The 22,788-nt window shown below is 38.7% G+C and overlaps 1 protein-coding gene across 1 annotated transcript; it reads left to right on the top strand.

The window, feature by feature from the left end:
* The first annotated feature begins 8,241 nt into the window (after positions 1-8,241).
* On the top strand, positions 8,242-10,826 carry LOC102916625 (olfactory receptor 2AJ1-like). Its single transcript, XM_076548535.1, has 2 exons — positions 8,242-8,349; positions 9,993-10,826. The coding sequence occupies exons 1-2, from the start codon at positions 8,242-8,244 to the stop codon at positions 10,824-10,826; spliced, it is 942 nt and encodes a 313-aa protein (XP_076404650.1).
* Positions 10,827-22,788: the final 11,962 nt, after the last annotated feature.

The following is a 22,788-nucleotide window of genomic DNA, read 5'->3' as shown; positions in this document are numbered from 1 at the left end:
GTCTCTCGACCATTGCCAGCAGTCTATTGTGGGGGTATCTTTGTGGATTTCTGTGGGCCTCTTTAGCTCTTTGTTTCTTCCTTTTCTCATGTGGTCTTCATTTACCATGGTCTCCATTCCTTGTTCTCCCTCTCTTTTCTTGATCCAGCTAGGATCTCCCACTCTCTTTCCCTCGACCCTCGCCCTTCATTGATTTTCTCTATTTTTTTGGGTTGTCTTTTTCTTGATTTTTTTAAAATGTATACAGTATTCTGCCTGCATGTGTCCCTGCAGGCCAGAAGAGGGCACCAGATCTAATTACAAGTGGTTGTGAGCCACCATGTGGTTGCTGGGAATTGAACTCAGGACCTCTGGAAGAGCAGTAAGTGCTCTTAACCACTGAGCCATTTCTCCAGCCCTCCTTGATTTTTTTCAAAGGCAGTTTCTCATTTCCCCTTTAAGGACCTCTACCAGATTCACAAAGTTGTTTTTAAGGCCATTTTCTTGTGGATCTGCTGCATTGGAATATTTACGTCTTGGTCATAGGCTAGCTGGGCTCTTGTGGTAGCATATTGTACTAACTGCTGTTGATTGTATTCTTACACTGGCATTTAGGCATTTGGGTTTAGAATGAGTGTAGGTCTGTGTCCTGATTCCTTAGTTTTTCCTTGTTAAATAGGTGTTTTTTTCCTTGGTATCTGTTTCTCCTTTGGTCTTCTAGTCTTTATTACCTCGATTTCTGCAGTTGGCATGATTTCTGATCTATGGCAGAGTATCTTTCCAAGTTGGAAACTGGTCTTCTGGCAGTTAGCTTGACGTTGGTGCAGCTGGGTGTCTCTATTTTTCTGACTGGTGTGGCTTGTACCTGAGCAGTGGAAGTCCCCTGGGGTTAAGGGCATGGCTGGACCTTGAGGCTTTGATGAGGTGGGAGTGGTGGGTGATCACTCCCTGGGATTAAAGACTTGCTTTCTGTGATTAAAGGCTTGAGTCAATATGCCTGGCTGTATCCTTGAACAGATGGATTTCTGCCTCTGGAATGCTAGGATTAAAGGCATGTGCTACCACTGCCTATCCTAAGTATCTAGTGGCTTTTCTGTTCTCTGACCCCAGATAAGTTTATTAGGGTACACAATATTTTGGGGAACACAATACCACCACATTTTCTCTCTTTTTGTCTAAAATTAAAAAAGCTTATAACTAATACAAGAAAAATTATATTCAATAAGCATACATAATATACACAGTCAAGATTACATTAACAAAGTCTAGTCCATTAACATTTGACAGATTCAGGCAAAAAACTCCATTATATATATTAACAATGTCTAGTCTAGTAACATTTGATAAACTCAGACAAAAAAATTTTCATTACTTATTTAAAACAAGTAGTTCCTTTTTAAAAGTACTTTTTCTTTTCATAATAGATTCAGTAATCTACCTTTTGTCATTTTTATATCGTCTCCCTTTTCTTTTTAGTGTAGATTCAGTGATCTACCCATTTATCCTATTATTTCTCTTTCTTTTTTTTAAACAAAAACTCTGAATCTATCTCCTTGTTCAGCTTTTTTCCCTAACCATTAACAATTAACAATTTGTAACCAACCATCATAAACAATGACAATATCAAAAATTCATTAAAAGAGCAAAGACCTCCCATCCCATCTCTTGGAAATGTGGGTGTCATTTTCTTAAGATTACTTCCTGCTTTCTAGGGGTGAAGACATCTTTAGGGGATCCTGAAAAGAAAATTCTTGGGTTAATTGTCAAGTCTTGTATCATTTGTCCAGCCGCTGCATAATGAGAAAGTGCAGGGCTTGTTTTAAGTCCTTGTTCAAGTAGTCTGTCAGGATGGATCATCTCAGCTAGCCATCTCAAAATTGTCCTGAGTAGTTTGTAGTCCAGAGTTGATCTTTCCGTAGTGTTAATTAGCTTAATGGCTTTACCATAGTCCATGTGGAATCATCATTGGGGAATCCTGTCATTTTTTTGAAGATTTCTAGTTCCATCCATTTATCTCCAAATTTTGTTGTTTTCTTACAGCTAAATAGAATTCTACTGTATACAAACCACATTTTCATTATCTGTTCATCAGTTGAAGGACATCTAGGCTGCTTCGGTTTCCTAGCTATAGTGAATAGGATTGCAATAAACATGGCAGAGAAAGTATGTATGGTGTAGGATATGGAGTCCTTTGGATATAGTCCAAGGAGAAGTATAGAGTTATAGTAGATCACTTTTCACGTTTTTGAGAATTCTCCACAGTGATTTCCACAGTAGTTATACTACTCTGTCCTCTTAGCATCAGTGGTTTAGTGCTCCTTCCCCTACATCCATATCAGCATTTATCAAGATAATTTTTTTTTGAATCTTAGCCATTCTCACAGGGGTAAGATAAAAACATGATGTGTTTGGAATTCTCATTTCCTCAGCGGTTAAAGGTGTGGAATAATTTTAAAAGTTATTTCCTAGTCATTTTTATTTCTTCTTTTGCCAGCTCTCTGTTCAGATCCATAGCTCAGTTTTTAATTGGCTCATTTGTTTTCTCAAAGATATTTTTGGGAGTAGGCTTTGTTTGGTTGATTCTGTTTCCTGAGTTCTTTGTATATTCTGGATACTAATCTGCTAGTGTTTCAATCTCCTTATTTATTATGTCAATTTAAGTTATTTGTCTCTTTTTCATTGACTTTTTGGTTTTGGATGAATCTAGAAGTTAATCCATTTTTTTAGGTTTTTTTAAACTCATTAGAGTGCAAGTTTTTATAGTATTTACTTATAATACTCTGGATTTTTTTATTGTAATGTTTTCCCATTCATATCTGATTTTATTAATTTGTGTCAACCCTTTCTTTATTTTGGTTAATTTAGTGATGTGTCTGTCAAATTTCTTTACATTTTCTCAGAAGCAGCTCATAGATTTATTAATAACTTGAACTATTTTGTTGTTGTTCTTTCTATGGTATTAATGTTGCCATGATTTTTATTATTTATTTCTATGTACTGAATGTGGATTTGGTTTGACCTTGATTTTTAAAACTCTTAAGTTACATCATTAGGTCATTTAACTTTTTCTGATTTTTTTAAAATATATGCACTTAGAGGTATAAATTTTTCTATTAAGACTGCGTTTAAGCCAGGTGGTAGTGGCAAGTGAATCTCTGTGAGTTTGAGACCAGCCTGGTCTACAAAGCAAGTTCCAGGACTGCTAGGCCTACACAAAGAAACCCTGTTTTGAAAAACAACAAAAAAAATATGTCTTAGAGGTTTTGATATATTGTCTTTTCATTTTTATTTAATTCTAGCAATTTAATTCTAGTATTTTTTTAGGATTTCCATTTTGATTTCTTTGATTCATTTATCAGTGGTGTCTTCTTTAGTCTCCATCAGTCTGTCTAATTCATAAAGATTTTTTTGCTGGTGATTTCCAGGTTTGTTGCAATGTGGCCAAGGAGTTATTTAATTTTTTTGTAGTTATTGTGATTTTTTTTGTGTGCATATGTTCTTCTATTTTAGAGAAACTTCAACAGGCTGCTAAATATTATGTCTATTCTTTGATGTTTGGATGGAATAGCTTTATTCATCACTTAGGTCCATTCAGTGTAGTTTGCATTTAATTGTATTGTTTCTTAGTTAATTATTTAGATGGCATGTCAGTTGGAAAAAGTGTGTTCTAGGTAATCTTGGGCTACCTTACTCACAACAACAACAAATCATGTAAGACTTTAATAAACAAGAGTTGTTTAAAATCTTGCTTGAAATTCTAACATGCTGAACAAAGGTTGGTCATAGCTATTAGGAGTAAATCAATGATATTACCAGAATTCTGCATTCATTTATATATTTAGTTTATTTTGTAATGACATGATGCCCAGATGCCTTTGTTTTACCATAGGGAATGCTCCAGTGCACCCGTTTTCCCCACATATGCCACTTCTGCATGGCCAGCCTACTCTCAGGGAATCCAATTCCCAATGCTCCCCAATCAAAAGACAGCTTCTTTCTATCCCAGAAACCACACGCCAAGAACTTCAAGGAGAATAGATGTCTTCCAAATTTTTGCACCTTGCATCCAACAAGCATTGCTCAGTTCAAGCTAATCTGAAGGTTTTTCTGGAACTGAGGTATCTTCCATCATGTATATAGAGGTATTGTTAATATAAAGCAAAGTAAGTGCTCAGCATCCTGAGTGAGGATGCTCCTTATGCTGCCTAACCTACAGGATAAGGTATGCTATGAGGAGTAAATTAGGGATGGTCTGATGTGATGAGTAGTGAAGACAAGAGGGAGGGCTGGGTCCTGCAGAATTGTGTGGGTGTATTCCACCATGTGCTGGAATACACTGTGTTAAGCCCTACTCCTGGACTATAGCAGTAAATGAACTCTTGCAAATATCTCACCTACAGCCTGAGTATCATGTCCTGGGGAAGTTGGCTGCTTCTGAATGGAACAGAGTCATCTCTGCAGAAAGCATGAATCTCTGTGGTAAGAGAGATTTTAAAGGTATAATTGGTTAGAGGAAAACTTTGAAACCTTTGGCATTATTAGGGTAAACAGTTTACGGGGAAGTAACAAAATTATGGGAACACAGAAAATAAATTAAATTGTGTAAATACAAATCACTTATCATAAATAGTAAATAAGGATTGGAGATTTCATGATTGTTTTTTAAATTATGGGATGTGACAAAACACAAAAAAGAAGGAAGTGTTGACTTTTAGTACTAAACATCTGAAGAATCTAAAGGCATTAAATTCATTATATAACACAATATCTTTAATTTCTATGTTATACAAAAAGAGAATTACATGGTCTGAATAAAACAGTCTAGAATGACATCAGGCCAAACAAAGACTTCCCAAGTTTATGCACCAATGCAAGTGTTCAGTGTAGGAAGCAATTACAATAGGTGCTGGTAGCTGTTCTTCTACCAGATACTTTGAACCTAATTTTGTGATTTTTTTTATTAATATTTTATTACTATTAATTCTGTCCACAAATGTATACCATTCTGTCATAACTATATATATATATATATATATATATATATATTATACTTTACCTATTTTAAAACTAATTTACAATATTTTTGTAGATCATCTTGATTTTCTAAAATTCATTAAATGCAATTATTTTATTTAGATAAATGCAAAGCCCAATAAAATTATTTGAGGTAACTTAGAAGAAACATGCACATGTGGAGTATAAACATATTTGCTTTAACTCTAGAAAAATGAGATGCAATCTTACTATGTTAACTTACAAACAAAAACTGAGAAGTAAACAGAACTAGAAAGGCAAAAGTAATGAAAGTGTTATTATTCCAGACAAAGACTGCTACACTTAAAAGCAATTATTTACAGATTCTTGATGGACAGTCACAATGAAGATCTTGGTTGTCATGATGAAACTCAGTAGCTTATCTGGATCTTTGAAAAACTCTGGGGTCCATATGATGATATTACTTTGATGCTGCCCTTGGCTTTGAGTTCTTTTCTTTGTCCATACTCCTTACTACCCATCTGACCTTTGGAGACTAATGAGTTCACAGACTGTGTGGCCACATTTCTGCCAATGCTACTTTAGGGGAGTATTTACCATTTAGTTTAGAGTCATAACAGCCAGACCTATCTCCTGGCAGTTGTACGTCAAACTCTATGGACCCTTCACCTTCTCCGTCTGAAATAACATCATTCTAATGTGATGTTAAGGTAGAGACTTTAATCTCTTGAATTAAAAAAATCATAATTGTAGGTTGCATGGAAGGCATGTTATGATAATAAGTTTGAGGAGTAAGAAACTTATCTTGATACCTTTCAGTAAGCTTTCTCTGCAGGAGAGTGCTCAAGGCACAGTGCTTGGGAAGGTAGGAACTGGGGCTCTTCTTATAATGCAGACCCTCTAGATCTAGTCCTTATATGTTCTCTCATGTAAGCACAGATCTCACTAAGATCTTCATTCTCCACAGGCTCTTAGTCACAAGACTTGTATAATATCCTTCCATGTGTGAAACACATGCATGTTTACCAACAAAACCTATTTCCTCACCTCTGCTCACTCTAGCCTCACTTTATGTTACTCACACTTGCTGGAATTTGCTAATAATCTAAGTACATGATCAGTATTTTGCACTTTACCCATCTTGAAGATAGCAACAAAACCATACTTGCTGCAGCCTTTGTTCTTGTGGTAGAGTAGATAATGGAGACAACAAACTGTAGTCATTTCTCTAGGTTCTCAGAATCTTTTTCTCTTTTCTTTCAACCAAGCTTACTGTATGACGAAATACTTTAAAGATACTGTAACTTGGAGTTATTGGGTATATAATACAAAAGAAATAGATGCTGTTATCAGTGAGACAGGCAAGTAATTAATATAAAACAAGATTTTTAATTTTTTTCCAAAGGAAATAGGTGCTGCTGTTGGCAACCTGGAGCAGGTCCTGTGATTGAAAATGTACTCATTGGATGGTGAATAGACTCAGCTTTCTGATCCTATAATCCTTCCATTTGAATCTGTTCATAATAAAGTGCTGAATCTTAATATAAGGGGAGTGAGAAAGGTAGGCTGTTTTAGTTCCCACCCTCCTGGACTATAACTGGAGAACTGGGTTCAGGAAGAATGAGAAGCACAGGATTATATGTGTGGTGCTGAATCTGCATAAATCTTGTTCAAGTGAAAGAAAGGGGAAGAATGCATCTTTAGAACCATCATTTCTACATACAGGTCATAGGATCTGAGAGGACATACTACATGAACACTGTTTATAGAGGCAGAACTTGAAGTGTGATTTTGTATAGGTGTATATTAGAAGACAGAGGTAAGGAGATTTTGGAGCTTTTCCAACTACACAAAAGGGCACCATTTTGAATCCATGAGCTCTGGAGGTATAAATGCCCATTTATGACATTGTTGGGAGAAGGCTATTGGAGGGACTTAGTGTAATAACTCAGTACTTGCCATTATTAATTTGATGACACCATTAAATCTGGCTGACAATAAAAACTGCAGATACATGGTAACTCTTCAGTGATTGCATGTAGCTAGACTCTAGCTACTAGAGTGCTAAAAAGGACACACACTCATACACACAAACAGTTTTTGCAAGAGGAATTTGTGAACAGTTCATTGGTGGCTCAGGAGTGCCATTTGCTTTCCTAAGTATCCATTCGTATATATATCCTATTGAGAAGCTGTTCAGCTATCCCCACCCAGTATGTTGAATTCTTTCTCCTCTAGGGATATCACAAACCTCCCTTAAATATACAGGGAGTGATAATGTTGTTTACGTTATCTTGGCTGCATTACATCTTGTGTTCTTCATTCATAGTCTCCAAAGATTTCCAATGTCTACCTTTTTCTCAAAGTGAGTTTAGTAGCACTTTGCTCAGCAATGAGCTATGTACAACCTGAATCACCAAGTGGGTAAGGACAATGAATCATATATGTGGCTTCCCACATAGAAATCAGCTAAGCCACTTGACAGGCTCTCTGTGTTAATAATGGGCTACATAAAGTTAAAGATCTTAAATAACTTTTCATAAAAAAGAACTTTATAGATATAGAGACAATTCTGCTTCTCTCTCTCTCTCTCTCTCTCTCTCTCTCTCTCTCTCACACACACACACACACACACACACACACACACACACACACACACATTGATGTCTAATCACAGAGTCATTTGAAAGAAGTATTGAAATGATTGGAAAATTAACCATGGACAATTTCCTTTATTGTATTAAACCCACCACAAAATCACCTACACAATTCATGCTGATGAAATTCTTTGTTCCTTTTCTTTCATAAGTGGAGCCCACTGTTTTGATCCAAGATGTCAGATGGACCAGAATGTAAAACAGCAGTAAAGTCTGAGTTTCAGTTAATTAATGAATGGTTTTACAATGTCCAGGTTCTAGGGAGAGCTCCAGCAGAGAAACCCACTCCCAGGAATCCCCAGTGGAACTTACATGTGGTGTGCAGATGAAAAAGGTATATTTGAGTAATGACTGGACTCAAGTAATTGCATATGGAATCTATAATATAAAAGGTCTATTCCACACTAAATATTATAATTAGTTAGAACAAATAAACATATGCTTTGCCTTATATACCCACTCTGAGACCCTCTATGAGGCACTTAATGGTAAATACAAATTGTATATCAACTCATTTTATTATGTAAACATATATAAGTGAGCATAAGATTTTAGTACTTTTTCCTCATTAAATAATCATCTCTTTGTAGGTAAAATAGGAGGAGCCAAGATGGAACATGAGAACCACACTTTTAGCAGTGACTTCATCCTTTTGGGACTGTTCTCTTCTTCACAAACCAGCCAGGTGTTTTTCTCATTTATATTTTTCATTTTTATCATGACTAACGAGGACTATGGGGGTCCAGCCCCTCGATAGTCCCCTCCCAGGGTCCGCGGAAGGCTCTATCAACCAGCTGAGGATCTATTCTTTAGGGTCGGTAAATCAGTCTACGCACTCAGAGTTCTTTGATCCATTCGCTTTAATTCCTCTGGCATAACATCCTTTATACACAGCTTCAGTTCTGTTCTCATGTCTAGCTCCTTTCTTGCCTGATTTCTCTATATTTATCTACTGTCCCCTCTATGTTCTATCTTAATTCCTTCATATAGTTCTGCCCCTTCTAGGTTCTCATCCATCTTGTTCCTTCCCATATCATCTCCTCTCCCGTCTCCTTCTCTCTCATCTGGCTCTTCCTCATCTTGTTCTTCCCCATCTGGCTCTTCCTCATCTTCCATCTCGTTCCTCTAGTCCTCTCTTTTAGCTCTTCAATCTAGTTCTTCCCCATCTCAGCTTGTTCCTCTCAAGTTCTTACCCATCTCGTTCTTCCATTCTCTTCTCTCTTCTCTTCCCTCCTGTCCTCTGCTTTACAGTTATATATCTCCCCAAAATCACGATCCTCCCCTCCACCCAGGACACTCAGCCTGAACTTCCTCAGGCAGTGAGTGTCCGCTATCAGGATCAAATGGAGGGTTGATAAGGATTACAAAGAGGGGCACTAGTTGTTAATTACCATTTGTGACCCAAAGGGGAAGTGACTAATGAATTAACTAAAGGCTAAATATGGGTAATATCTAAGAAGAGGGGTCTTACGTGCATAACTATAACCTTAAATGTGTTTGGTAAAGGATGTTAAAAATCTATAAGTTGCTAGGTCAATGGGAGAAAATAAAACTGTCTTCTTTTTTCCTGTGGTTCCTATCTGTTCAAGCTGTCTGCCGTTTACTGCAGGGTGGGGGAAAGTGTGCTCAGTCTCTAGGCAACCTGTGTACAGCTAGATGCCTCTGGTGATACAGGGAGGTTTGAACTGGGAGTTCTGGCTGAGCATAGCTGTTAGCACAGAAGTTTATCTAAATATTCCTAGAAGTGGTTAGGTAAGTAGTTAGAGGTCTATAAAGTTAGTAAGGCTGTAAGAAAGAAGGGCCTAAGCTAAATTGTGTAAAACTATTACTTAGTGTCCACCTGGCCTAGGCGGCGTCCTCTTGTGAATTTACTGTAAGTCAGGAGACTTGTACGTGGGCTGCTATCACTTGTTAGTCCTTGGAAGTTGGGCGCCCCCCTGGGTGGTGTCTCCTTGTGGAATTTAAGTCAGGAGACTTTCAGGTGGGCTGTTATCATTGTTAGTCTTTGGCAGTTGGGCGTCCACCTGGGTGGTGTTTCCTGTAGTCCTTGAAAGTGGCTAAGGGAGATAACTGGTTCCAGAGAAAGCCTTTCCTGAGGCTGTTCTCCAAATACCTGGAATGTGTATGTCCAGAGAGTGATCAGTCTACACTGTTAGTCCTTCTTAGGGGAAAGTCAATTGGGAAAACTATGAAGGCACACATGATTTTCATAACAGAATACAGCTGATATATAACAAGCCAAGTAACACCAAAAACTCCTTGGGATTTGGCTTCCTCTGGAGGAATTCCCTGATCCCTCCAGGTAGTGACTTTGCCATAACCAGCTGAGTTCTTATGATATATTTCTGCGGCCCGCAAGACATGACTATAACAGAAAATGCCCTCATGATCCTCCTAATCCACAGTGAGTCTCGACTCCACACGCCAATGTATTTCCTGCTCAGCCATCTCTCCTTCATGGATATCTTGCACATTTCCAACATTGTGCCTAAAATGATCGCTGACTATTTGTCAGGTAGCAGAACTATTTCCTTTGCAGGCTGTGGCTTCCAGATATTTCTGTCCCTCACCTTGCTAGGTGGTGAGTGCCTTCTCCTGGCAGCCATGTCCTATGATAGATATGTGGCCATCTGCCACCCACTCCGTTACCCTGTGCTGATGAGGGACAACACCAGTAGTCTCCTGGCTGCAGGCGCCTGGCTTGTGGGGATCCTTAACTCCATAGTCCACACATCTTTTGCCCTCCACTTTCCCTTCTGTCACTCGAGGGCCATTGATCACTTTTTTTGTGAAGTCCCTGCCATGTTGAAGTTGTCCTGTGTAGACACATCCCACTATGAACGAGGAGTTTATGTGAGTGGCATTATTTTTCTGCTGATCCCATTTTCTGTGATCTCTATATCTTATGTGCAAATTCTCCTCACTGTCTTCCAAATGCAGTCATCAGGGGCCCGGCAGAAGTCCTTGTCCACCTGCTCCTTCCACATGGTTGTGGTCATAATGTACTATGGGCCATTCATTTTCACATATATGAGACCTCGCTCATACCACACTCCAGGCCAGGACAAGTTCCTGGCGATATTCTACACCATCTTGACACCCACCCTAAACCCCATAATCTACAGCTTTAGGAATAAAGATGTCCTCATGGCTATGAAAAACATCATCCAAAATAATTTTCTGAATAAAAAATGAATAGAAAAATGCCTCCATTTTTTGTGTTTTGTAAACTCACTTTCTTAGCTTGGTTTACCCATTTACTTGAGAATAATGTGTAATTGTACACAGACATATATCTATATGCATATTCAGGTGCCCCATGGTAAAGTCATGCTATGCTGTGCTAAGGCAACAAAAAGGTATTATCTGAGATGACTCTGAAAAAATTTTAATGTACGTATATGTTCTATACATATTGTAGAATTATGTGCACAATCTATTCTAGCAATTCTCCAAAACAATGCAGAGAAACAAATATTCCCACTAACACTGATTAATATGCTTTACTAGTAGCAAAGAAGCAGAAAGCAATATTTTCTGGGGATAATTTTAATCATATCACAACCAGTATTTTAAATAACTGCTGTGGTATGAATAACATACAGAAAGTAATTTAAAGAAGACATCATATAAAATTGTAATTGATGGAAATGCCCTAGTTTGTCTTTTGTGGTATCATCTTCTACAATGACCATAGTACATCTCAGCATGTTACAATTCTGCTGTAGGCTAGGAGTGGTCCTTATTGACGGGTGCCGCACACTCCCCCTCTGTATCACACACTTTTTTTTAAAAGACCTTAATATGGGATTTTGAGCTTCATGATTCTGTTGATTTCGTACTGCTTACTGGTTTATTTGATTACCTTCATCACTTTATAGAACTTTCAACTTCTATACTCTGTGATTGTAGTTCACTATGTTTTGCAATGATGATAAATTATTTATGCTATTGATTTTAATTAATGAAAAATTTGTTACTCTTTCTTTTTAAGTAGGTTTTTGTCAGAATTTTATAACTGAACACCTTCTCTATATGAAGATTCTCAGTACCCATAATGTTTATGGAAGTGTATATGTTATAGTGAAACTATTGCCAATACAATCAATCACTGGCAGTGTGATTATAAATAAGTTGGTTTATCTGCAATACCCCTGGGAAAACTGTACATTTTCATTAGTAACAATATGCTTGAAGAAAATCAAAACAAAGGAAGAAAGCATTTTACATGTAAGAGCAATTAATGAAAAAAGAGTCAGTCATTTGAAAGACAGTGAGGAAGGATATGTAAGAGAATTTTGAAGGAGGACAGGGAATGTAGAAATGATACAACTATATTACAATTTAAAAATAAAAGAAATAACTTAAAATTTAGCACAAGTTCTGTTTTGTGAATTTTACTATGATATATTGTGCACAAAATATTGAGAAAGAATATTCTGGAAAATATACTTAGAACATCAAATGCAGTATAAAATTTCTACTAATAATTGAACTTCAAAGGCTTGATGATATAGACATAAAAGAAGCAATTATGCCTTTTTTCTAGTTAATCAATCCTAATAACATTTTTATTGATAATATTTTTACATTTTATATACCATCCACAGATCCCCCTCTCATCCCTTGACCCGTCCAGCAGGCCAGGTTATTAGGTGTGACTCAAGGAGGCACCTCCTGAAAGACCAATGGGGGTGAGAGAGAAAGGAAACCAAGCGTGTAAAAAGGACAAAGTCAGTCTGAGTTCCATCAAGGTCTCATTTATTGCAAGGGGAAGCAGGTTTACATATGCTGGTAGATAGGAGAAACGAATAGGGAAAGGGAGGGGGTGGAAAGTTTCTAAAGAATAGAAGAATAGGATCAGGGTGAGGTCTCTTCTGAAGGCAAGGTCTCTTTGGTCCAAAGCTTGTGCAACTGACCAACCTGAACATGTTCAAGGAAGTTATTCTAAAAGTATATTAATCTAAAGGTACATTTTGTGTTTTTTTTCCAGGAGTTGTTGTTTTTTGTAACTTAGTAACGGTTGTCAAGGGTGTAGTTACATCAGATCATCCAAGCAAGAAAGGTCAGAGCGCAGTCATCCAACTTTAGGCTCCCAACAATCCCTCTTCCAGCTCTCCTCCATCTGCCCCCCCAATCTACTCTCCTTCACCTTCTCCAAAAGGGTAAGGCCTTTCATGGGGAGTTAGCAAAGCCTGGTACATTTATTTGAGGCAGGACCGAGTTCCTCCCTCACTGCATCAAGGATGAGCAAGGCATCCCACCATAGGTAATGGATTCCAAAAAGCCAGATCATGCACCAGGGATAGATCCTGATCACACTGCCAGAGGCCCTTCAAAGAGACCAAGCTACATAAGTGTCTCCTGTCTGCAGAGGGTCTAATCTGGTACTATGCAGGTTCCACAGCTGTTGATCTAAAGTTCATGAGTTCCTACTAGCTTGATTAAGTTGTCTCTGTAGATTTCCTCATCATGATCTTGACCCCCCCCCCTTTGCTCATATAACCCCTCTTCCCTCTCTTTGATTGGACTCCCAGAGCTCAGTCTGGTGCTTGGTTGTGGATCTCTGTATCTGCTTCTATCAGTTACTGGATGGAAGCTCTATGAGAACAGCTGGGTATTCACCAATCTGATTACTGTGGTAGGCCAGTTCAGGCACCCTCTCCACTATTGCTAGTAGTCTAAGTTGGGGTGTTCCTTGTAGGTTCTTGGAAATTTCCCTAGTACCAGATTTCTCCCTATCCCCATGATGTCTCCCTCTACCAAGATATCACTTTCCCTCTACCAAGATATCACTTTCATTGCTCTCCCACTTCATCTCTCCCCCAGCTCAACCATCCTGATCCCTCACGTTCTCATCCTCCATCCCCTCCCCTCTATTTCCCCCGCATCCCCAGTTTACTCATTGATATCTCATCTGTTTCCCCTTCCCATGGTATTCCATGCATCCCTCTTAGGGTCCTCCTTATTTCCTAGCTTCTCTGGAGCTGTGGATTGTAGTCTGATTATTCTTTGTTTTACATTCAGTATCCACTTATGAGTGAGTGCATACTATGTTTGTCTTTCTGAGTCTGGGTAACCTCACTCAGGGTGATATTTTCTAGTTCCATCCTTTTGCCTGCAAATATCATGATGTCATTGTTTTTTCACTGCTGAGAAGTAATCCATTGTGTAAATGTACCATATTTTCTTTATCCAGTCTTTGGTTGAGGGGCATCTCGGTTGTTTTCAGTTTCCGACTATTATGAATAATGCTGCTGTGAACATAGTTGAGCATGTGTCCTTGTGGTATAATTGAGCATTCCTTGGGTACATTCCCAAGAGTGGTATTTCTGGGACTTGAGGTATATTGATTCCCAGTGTTCTGAGAAACTGCCATATTGATTTGCAAAGGGTCTGTACAAGTTTGCACTCCCACCAGCAGTGGAGGAGTGTTCTCCTTGCTCCACATTCTCTTCAACATAAATTGTCATCAATGTTTTTGATCTTAGACATTGTAACAGGTGTAAGATGATATCTCAGAGTTGTTTTTATTTGCATTTCCCTGATGACAAGGGATACTGAGTAATTGTATAAATGTCTTTCAGCCATTTGAAATCTTCTGTTGAGAATTCTCTGTTTAGATCTGTAGCCTAATTTTTAATTGGATTGTTTGGTATTTTTCTGTCTAGTTTCTTGAGTTCTTTATATATTTTGGAGATCAGCACTCTGTCAGATGTGGGGTTGGTGAAGATATTTTCCCATTTTGTGGGTGAGTTACTCTTCTGGTAGCTCGTCACCCTGCCTCTACTAGGCCTTAGGCCCAGGGGCACAACCTGTGCTCTCATACCCCCACCCATCACAGCCCCAGGTGCAGGCCAGCAGGCAGGACTCCTGCAGGCAGGCCCCACCCCCACCCCACATTGGACCCTGTAATCTACAAGCCCCACTCTTTCCTGCAAACTTACCCATTCTCTAAGACCACAGCTTCTCCCTGAGACACAGACTCCACCACCTCTGATTGGACCAAGAGGTGAGTCACTGTTCTCCTAGCCAGTCATCCCAGCCTCTAGGCCCTAGGTTCAGGGGCATAACCTGTGCCCCCATACCTCCACCGATTGCAGCCCAGGTTTAAGGCCAATAGGCAAGACTCCTGCAGGCAGGCCTGCCCCTGCTTTATTGGACCCTATTATCTACAAACCCCACTCCATCCTACAAACCCACCCATTCCCTAAGACTGCAGCAGCTCCCTGAGACATAGACTCCACCAGCTCCAATTGGACCAAGAGATGAATCACTGTTCTCATAGGCAGTCACCCCAGGCACTAGGCCATAGGCCCAGGGGCACAACCTATGACCCCATACTCCCACCTATTACAGCACCAGTTGCAGGCCAACAGGCAAGACTACTGCAGGTGGACCTGACCACTCCCACCCCCATCAGACCCTGTAATCTACAAGCCCCCACTCCATCTCCCAAATCCACCCATCCTCCAAGACCTCAGCTACTCCCTGAATATAGACCCCACCAGCTCCAACTGAACCAAGAGACCCCAGCAGCTCCCTGACACACAAACACTGCCAGTGCCAATTAGACCAAGAGCTGCTCCCTGAGACACAGACACCATTTGCACTGATTGGAGAAAGAGATAGGTAGATCTTAGTGCATGAATATATTCAACATCATAAAGAGTAATAAATCTCCACCAGAACCTAGTAGTTCTACTACAGTGAGACCTGAACAGCCCCACGTAGAAGTAGCAGAAGAAAACAACCTTAAAAATGACTTTACGATGATTATAGAAACCTTTAAAGAGGAAATAAAAAAATTTCTTAAAGAAATTAAGGAAAAGACATAAAAAAAATTAGACAAAATCAATAAATCCCTTCAAGAAAGTCAAGAAAACCAAGAAAAAGCAATCAAACAGGTGAAGGAAACATTTCAAGACTTGAAAATTAAAATAGAGGTAATATAGGAGACACAAGAAGATTGCTGGAAATGATAAACCTGACTAAACAAACAGGAACTACAGATGTAAGCATAACCAACAGAATGCAAGAGATGGGAGAGAGATTCTTTGGCATGGAAAATATGATAGCAGAAATAGATTCATTGGTCAAAGAAAACATTAAAGCCAACAGAGTCATAACACAAAACATCCAGGAAATCTGGGACGCCATGAAAAGATCAAACCTAAGAATAATAGGGATGGAAGAAGGAGAAGAATACCAGTGCATGTGAATATGTTGCTTTGACTGATTTATAAATAAAATGCTGATTGGCCAGTAGCCAGGCAGGAAGTATAGTGTAGGTGGGATAAGGAGAGAGTTCTGGGGTGGGGGGTGGAAGGCTGAGTCAGGAGACACTGCAGTCACTGCCATGAGAGGCAAGATGTACAGATACCAGTAAGCCACGAGCCATGTGGCAACTTATAGAATAATAGAAATGGGTTAATTTAAGATGTAAAATCTAGCTAGCAAGAAGCCTTCCATGGCCATACAGTTTATAAGTAATATAAGTGTCTGTGTGTTTATTTGGGTCTAAGTGGCTGCGAGTCCAGGTGTGACTGGAGATAACTCCAGCTACAAATGGCACCCAATGGCTCGAGTTTCCACCCCAAACCTGTGAATACTTAATAAACAATTCTAAATGCAGCTAAACACAGGTTCCATGCAAGTGGTGAGACACAGCAACATGGGGGCTTGAGGCACTCCACGGTGGGTTCACAACATGTGAGCTTGACCTACAGCATGGTACATTCCCGCCGAGTTACACAGAGGTTTCTGTAAGCTGCACAACATGATGCACGGTGGATATAGGTTTTGCTGCTAAAAAAAAAAAAAATTTCTGAGCTACACGCTGCTTTGATTGAAGCATAGAACCACTGCTTCTTAGAGTCTGTGGTGAGCATGGTTCCTCTGAAGCTGGCAGTAAACATAGTTCTGCCACGTTCGAAAGCTGAGGTGGATGGGACCAGCAGCCACTCCTGCTGTTCAGGCTTAGTAATGCTGCAGTTTAAAGCAAGAGGTTCACAATAAGACAGATTCAGATGGAATAATTTGCAATATGTGTAAAAATTTATGTAGGCTTGCAAGAGAAACAAAAAAAATATATACAGTTATGTAAAGAAATAGTTTTAAAAAATAAAGTCTTTAAAGAGAAAGTAAAAGTAATATAAAAAATAAGCTATGTAAAGATGGATATCACACAAAAAATCTGGATTGTGTTGTCTTTGGGATTTTTAACTGCAGAAAGACATTTGATTGTAAAGATTGCTCAGTTTAACCAATATGTGTATTTTAAAGGTATCTTGATTTCCAAATTTTGGATTTAAGGATATGTTGCTTTGGAAAGGAGGCTCTGTTTTTGTTTCCACAGAAAGCAAGAGGCTATGAATTTGTTCCAGATTAAAATACATCAGGTTTAACCAGCCAAAACCCCCTGAAAGGTCTCTGATGACCCCATGGCCCAGATGATCCTACATCCAGAACAGTATCAAGGCAACTGGCTCAGACAACACAGCCTCATGGACTACTCCATAATCCTAAAATTTTCTTTATGTCACCATAAAAATACAGTGCCCTCACCCAGCAGGAAGTAACCTAGAAAACTACAACCACATTCCCAAAAGTTAGATTATGGATGTTTGTCTTTGTTTAGGTTGTTGGTTACAAAGTGTTATTGGTCATAGTCAATATCTTTCTAAAAGAAGAAAGGGGGATATGATATAAAATATAGGATATAGATATGATAGGATAAAAGGGTAGACTGTTGAACCTGCTTTTAAAGAGCAACTTGTTTAAAATGTTTTACATTGGTATAGATTTTAATTTATTGATACAAGTTTAAACTTAATTTTGTTATACTGTATATATATTTCTACTCTTGTTTAAAGTATTATGTTTATGTAACTCATTTGGATTGTAATGGATAATTAAAAAGTACCAGATTAATAATTAGTCTCCTATGATAGTCAAACTTATAGTCATGTTAAGTTTTCTAGGTATACACAGATATAATTCAATTAGGTAGATGATCTTCAAACACTTCAAAGACCTATAGAATATGGCATTTAAAATGCTTTAAAAATTTAAACTTTCTGGACAGTTTGACATGTTTGCTCCTGGCATCACTGATTTACTTCAGAAAGGAGGATGGGCACCGAAGACACTCTGTATGGAGTTTATCTTCTTCTTGACAAAAATAGCCATTTGGGCAAGAAACTGTTCTTGCCTGGACTACTTAAAAAAATGAATCAATTGGACATATAGGAACCATAGGAAGGTGACCACTGAACTTTGCTTGGCAAAATGGTCCTTCAGGTTCCTGCTTTGCAGAGGAAACTGCCAGACATTCTACAGAACACAGAGAGAAGTGACTGAGAGACTCTAGGCCTGTGGGCTGAAGACAGATGCCCCAGCTTTACAGAGGAACTTTGGATGACTGTCCAGGCTGCCAGCTGTCTCTGTCTACTCTCACAAGACTCCTGAAAGTTGCTTGCATCCTTCTTCCATTTCTCAGGTAATATTATATCCTTCTGAGGTCTTTGATGTAGTGAAGAATAGATAGTTAACATTTCCTTAGTCATGATGAAAGATAAGTTAGATATAAAACATTAGACTCACAAATATAGGATAGATAAAATATCTTCTTTAATTTTGCCAAATACAAATAGACTAGATATTATAAATAGACTAGATATTGTAACTGTAATTCTTGCTTGATAATTGTTCTGTTATTTGTGATTTTACTATGTTAAAGTTAAAACTTTCCCTTTTGAATAAAAGAAAAGGGCAAGTGCTTGGGATGCTGTGAATATGTTGCTCTGATTGATTTATAAATAAAACACTGATTGGCCAATAGCCAGGCAGAAAGTATAGTATAGGCAGGATAAGGAGAGAGGAGAATTCTTGGGGGTGGGGGTGGAAGGCTGAGTCAGAAGATGCTGCCAGTTGCTGTCATGAGAAGCAAGATGTACAGATGCCAGTAAGCCACGAGCCACATGGCAACTTATAGATTAATAGAAATGGGTTAATTTAAGATGGAAGATCTAGCTAGCAAGAAGCGTTCCATGGTCATACAGTTTATAAGTGTCTGTGTGTTTATTTGCATCTGAGTGGCTGCGGGCCAGGGCAGGTCTGGTGATTACTCCAGCTACATACCAGTGAAAAGGCATAGAAAATATATTCAATAATAACATAGAAGAAAACTTTCCCAACTTGAAGTAGGAAATGCCTATGAAGCTACTAGAAGCTTACAGAAAACCAAATAGACTGGATCCTCCAAAAAAAGGTCCCTTGCCACATAATAATCAAACCATTGAACATACAGAATAAAAAAAGAATATGAAGGACTGCAAAGGAAAAAGGCCAAGTAACATATAAAGGCAGACTCAACAGAATAATACCCGGCCAAATATCAATGGAGACTGTCAAAGCCAGAAGGTCCTGGACAGACATTATGCAGACACTAAGAGATCATACTTCCACAACATCTAGTCTTGTCCAGAATCTGTATTCTTGCTCCATATCAGACACACAATAAAAAGTATACATATGGTGGGACTTATCACCAAAAGACAAACAATATAAAATTCCAAATAGTAAGCTTCCCCATAAACCCACAAAACTTATATTAATGCTCTCCAGTGAGAATTGTCTGATTGAACACAGTACAGTTTTTAAATACCAATCATAAAAAGCATCAAACGTTTCAAGGTTTTTAAAGACCAAAACAAACATATTGATGACCTTAGAATAGTCATAAACGCCCATGTTGCCTAAGAAAATAAAATACTAAAGCTTAATTAAATGATGAGGACAACACAGAATTCAAGGTTGATATATAAATCTTAAGCTGAATTGCAGTTGGAATTGAAATAATCAACAAACTAGTTGAAAATGTCATGGGGGAAAATCCATATAAGTAGAACACATTAAGTAGGTCAGGTCTTATAGATAAAGTATCATCATTAGACCATAGAAACACAGAATATGAAAAATTAAAAAACACAGGAAAAAACATTCAGGAATTGTGGGACACCATGAAAAGAACAAATCTTTTAAATACAGGGTTAGCTGAGTGAAAAGAATCCCAGGTCAATTATAAAGACCAGGTCCTCAGCAAGATTGTAGAAGAAAAGTTTTCCAACTGAAGGAAACACATATCTATACAGATACAAGATACACACAAAACACCAAATAGACAAGGCCATAAAGAAACTCCCCATGGCATGCTAAAGTTAAAATCCTAAGTATAAAAAATAAAGAAAGAATATCAAAAGCTGTAAAAGAAAAAAAATAAGTCACATATAAAGAAAATCCATCAGAATTACATCTTTCTTAATGATGACTTAAATACTAGAAGGGTCCACAATGTACTCCACATGCTAAGAGACCACAGATGCCATCTTGGACTACTGTAGCAGCAAAACTATCTGCCATTGTTATGAAAGAAAGAAAACTTTGCATAATAAAACAGGCTAAAAGAATTCATATTCACCAAACTAGACCCATGGAGAATACTGGAAGCAATGGTATAGAATAGAGACAGCAATAAACATAACTGAGATACTTTAGGAAGAAAATAAATGAAGGTATAATAACTGAAATGCAATGCATAACTAAGAAGAAATACAGCAATATAATGATGGTAATCAACATAGTTTTCAATACTAATTTTTAATATTATTGGTCCTAACTATGGATTCAATGAACAGACATAGGCTAGACACATGGATCAGGAAACAAAAGCCATCTTTGTGTTTCATACAAGCAACTCATCTTAACGTTAAAGGCAGGCAGTGCCTTAGAGTCGAAAAATGCATAGAAGTATTCTTGACAAATGGAACAAGGAAACAGGTGGGCATTCATACCCACACATCTGACAAAATAGGTGCCTAACTGAAACTGGACGTAAGAGATAAAGAAGATCACTCTGTTCTAGCAAATGGAATGATTAAGAGGACATTACAATCTTAAACCATATATAAACCCAATTTTGGTGTACACAATTTTATAAAAAGATACACTACTGGAAATAAAGACACAGATTAACACCAGCTCAATAATATTAAGTGATTTCAATACTCCACTTTCTTTAATGGACAGGTCCTCTGGATGAAAAACAGAGAAACATAAGAATTAAATGACATTATACATAAAACAGACTTAAGAGATATCCACAGAACATTCACCCAAACATCAAAGAATATATGCATGGAAGCTTCACTAAAATAGACCACATCCTTGAAAACAAACAAAATAAATCATAACAAATTACTAAAAACTGAATTAACTCCACGTGTTACATATGATCAAGATGTGATAAAACTTAAGTCAATCAACTGTCTCAACCATTCAGAGGGCCCAATCCAGTTGGGGGCCCCTCAGCCTTTGGTTCATAGTTCATGTGTTTCCATTCATTTGGTTTTCTGTCCCTGTGCTTTATCCAACCCTGGTTTCAACAATTCTCGCTCATATAAACCCTCTTCCCTCTCACCAATTAGACTCCCAGCGCTCCACCCGGGGCCTAGCCGTGAATGTCTGCATCCAGATTCCTCAGTCCTTGGATGGGGTCCATGGCACAACCATTAGGGTGTTTGGCCATCCCATCACCAGAGTAGGTCAGTCCCGGCCATCTCTCGACCACTGCCAGCAGTCTTTTGTGGGGACATCCCCGTAGGTTTTGGTGGGCCTCTTTAGCTCTTTGCTTCTTCCTTTTCTCATGTGGTCTTCATTTACCATGGTCTCCTATTCTCTGTTCTCCCCCTCCCCTCTTGATCCAGCCAGGATCTCCCGCCCTCTCTCCCTCAAACCTCGCCCCTCACTGCTCCCACTCATGTCCAGGCTGTTCATGTGGATCTCATCCATTTCTACTTGTCTTTCTTGGGGTCCCGTTTTCCAGGTAGTTTCACTGGTGATGTGAGTAGCAGTCCAGTCATCCTTGTTCCACATCTAGCATCTTCCTATGAGTGAGTACATACCATATTTGTCTTTCACTGGATCGGGCTCTCTGATTGGGTGAGACAGTTGATTGACTTGGTCTGTTTGGGAGGCATCTAGGCAGTGGTGCTGGGTCCTGGGCTCGTTGCATGAGTTGGCTGTTTGAAACCTGGGACTTGTGCAGGGACGCTTGGCTCAATCTGGGAGGAGGGGACTGGACCTGCCTGGACTGAGTCTGTCGGGTCAATCCCGGTCCTCAGGGGAGACCTTGATCTGGAGGAGGTGAGAGTGGGGGGTGTGCTGGGGGGAGGGGGAGGGGGCAGCGGGGGGGGGGGAGAGCGGGGGAATCTGTGGCTATTATGTGGAACTGAATAGTATTGTAAAATAAATAATAATAATAATAATAATAAATAAAAAACAAAAACAAAAAAACCTTAAAATTGACAAACAATTCTTTAATAATCACTCAGACTCAAGACTAAACAACCCATTACTGAGTGATGAAAGGGTCAGAAGTAAAGATATACATAAATCTACACCTAAGTGAAAAGGAAATCACAACACAACAAAACCTCTGGACCAGATTAGAAATAGTCTTATAAGGGAAATTATAGCTCTAAGTGCTTTCATTTTAAATTCAGAAAGACTAAAAATAAATGAGTAATGATGCAACTCAAACCAGAGAAAGAACAAATTAAGCTGAAACTCAGTAATGGCATGTTGCTGGAGTTTTTTCCAGTCCTGCCTGGCCCATGGTCAGGACAAATCTCTCTTAGCTGCCAGTCCCACAGCCACTTAGACCCAACCGAGTAAACACACAGAGACTTATATTGCTTACAAACTGTATGGCCATAGCAGGCTTCTTATTATCTAGTTCTTATATTTTAAATTAACCCATATCTATTAGTTTATAAGTTGCCACATGGCTCGTGGCTTACCAATATCTTACATCTTGCTTTTCATGGTGGCAGCTGGCAGCATCTCTCTGCCTCAGCCTTCCACTTCCCAGAATTCTCCTCTTTCCTTGTCCCACCTATACTTCCTGCCTGGCCACTGGCCAGTCAGTGTTTTATTTATTAACCAATCAGAGCAACACATTTAACATACAGAACATCCCACAACACTGGCAAGAAATAATCAAAATCAGATCAGAAATGAATGATCTAGAAAACAGTACAAAGAATCAATGAGTCTTTAAGACAACAAAGATGATTGACAGATCCTTGGCCTAAAC

Source organism: Peromyscus maniculatus, chromosome 12 (genome assembly GCF_049852395.1).
Source record: "Peromyscus maniculatus bairdii isolate BWxNUB_F1_BW_parent chromosome 12, HU_Pman_BW_mat_3.1, whole genome shotgun sequence".
Lineage (NCBI taxonomy): Eukaryota > Metazoa > Chordata > Mammalia > Rodentia > Cricetidae > Peromyscus > Peromyscus maniculatus.
Note: the sequence above shows the minus strand (reverse complement) of the source record. Positions and strands in the feature narration are given on the sequence as shown.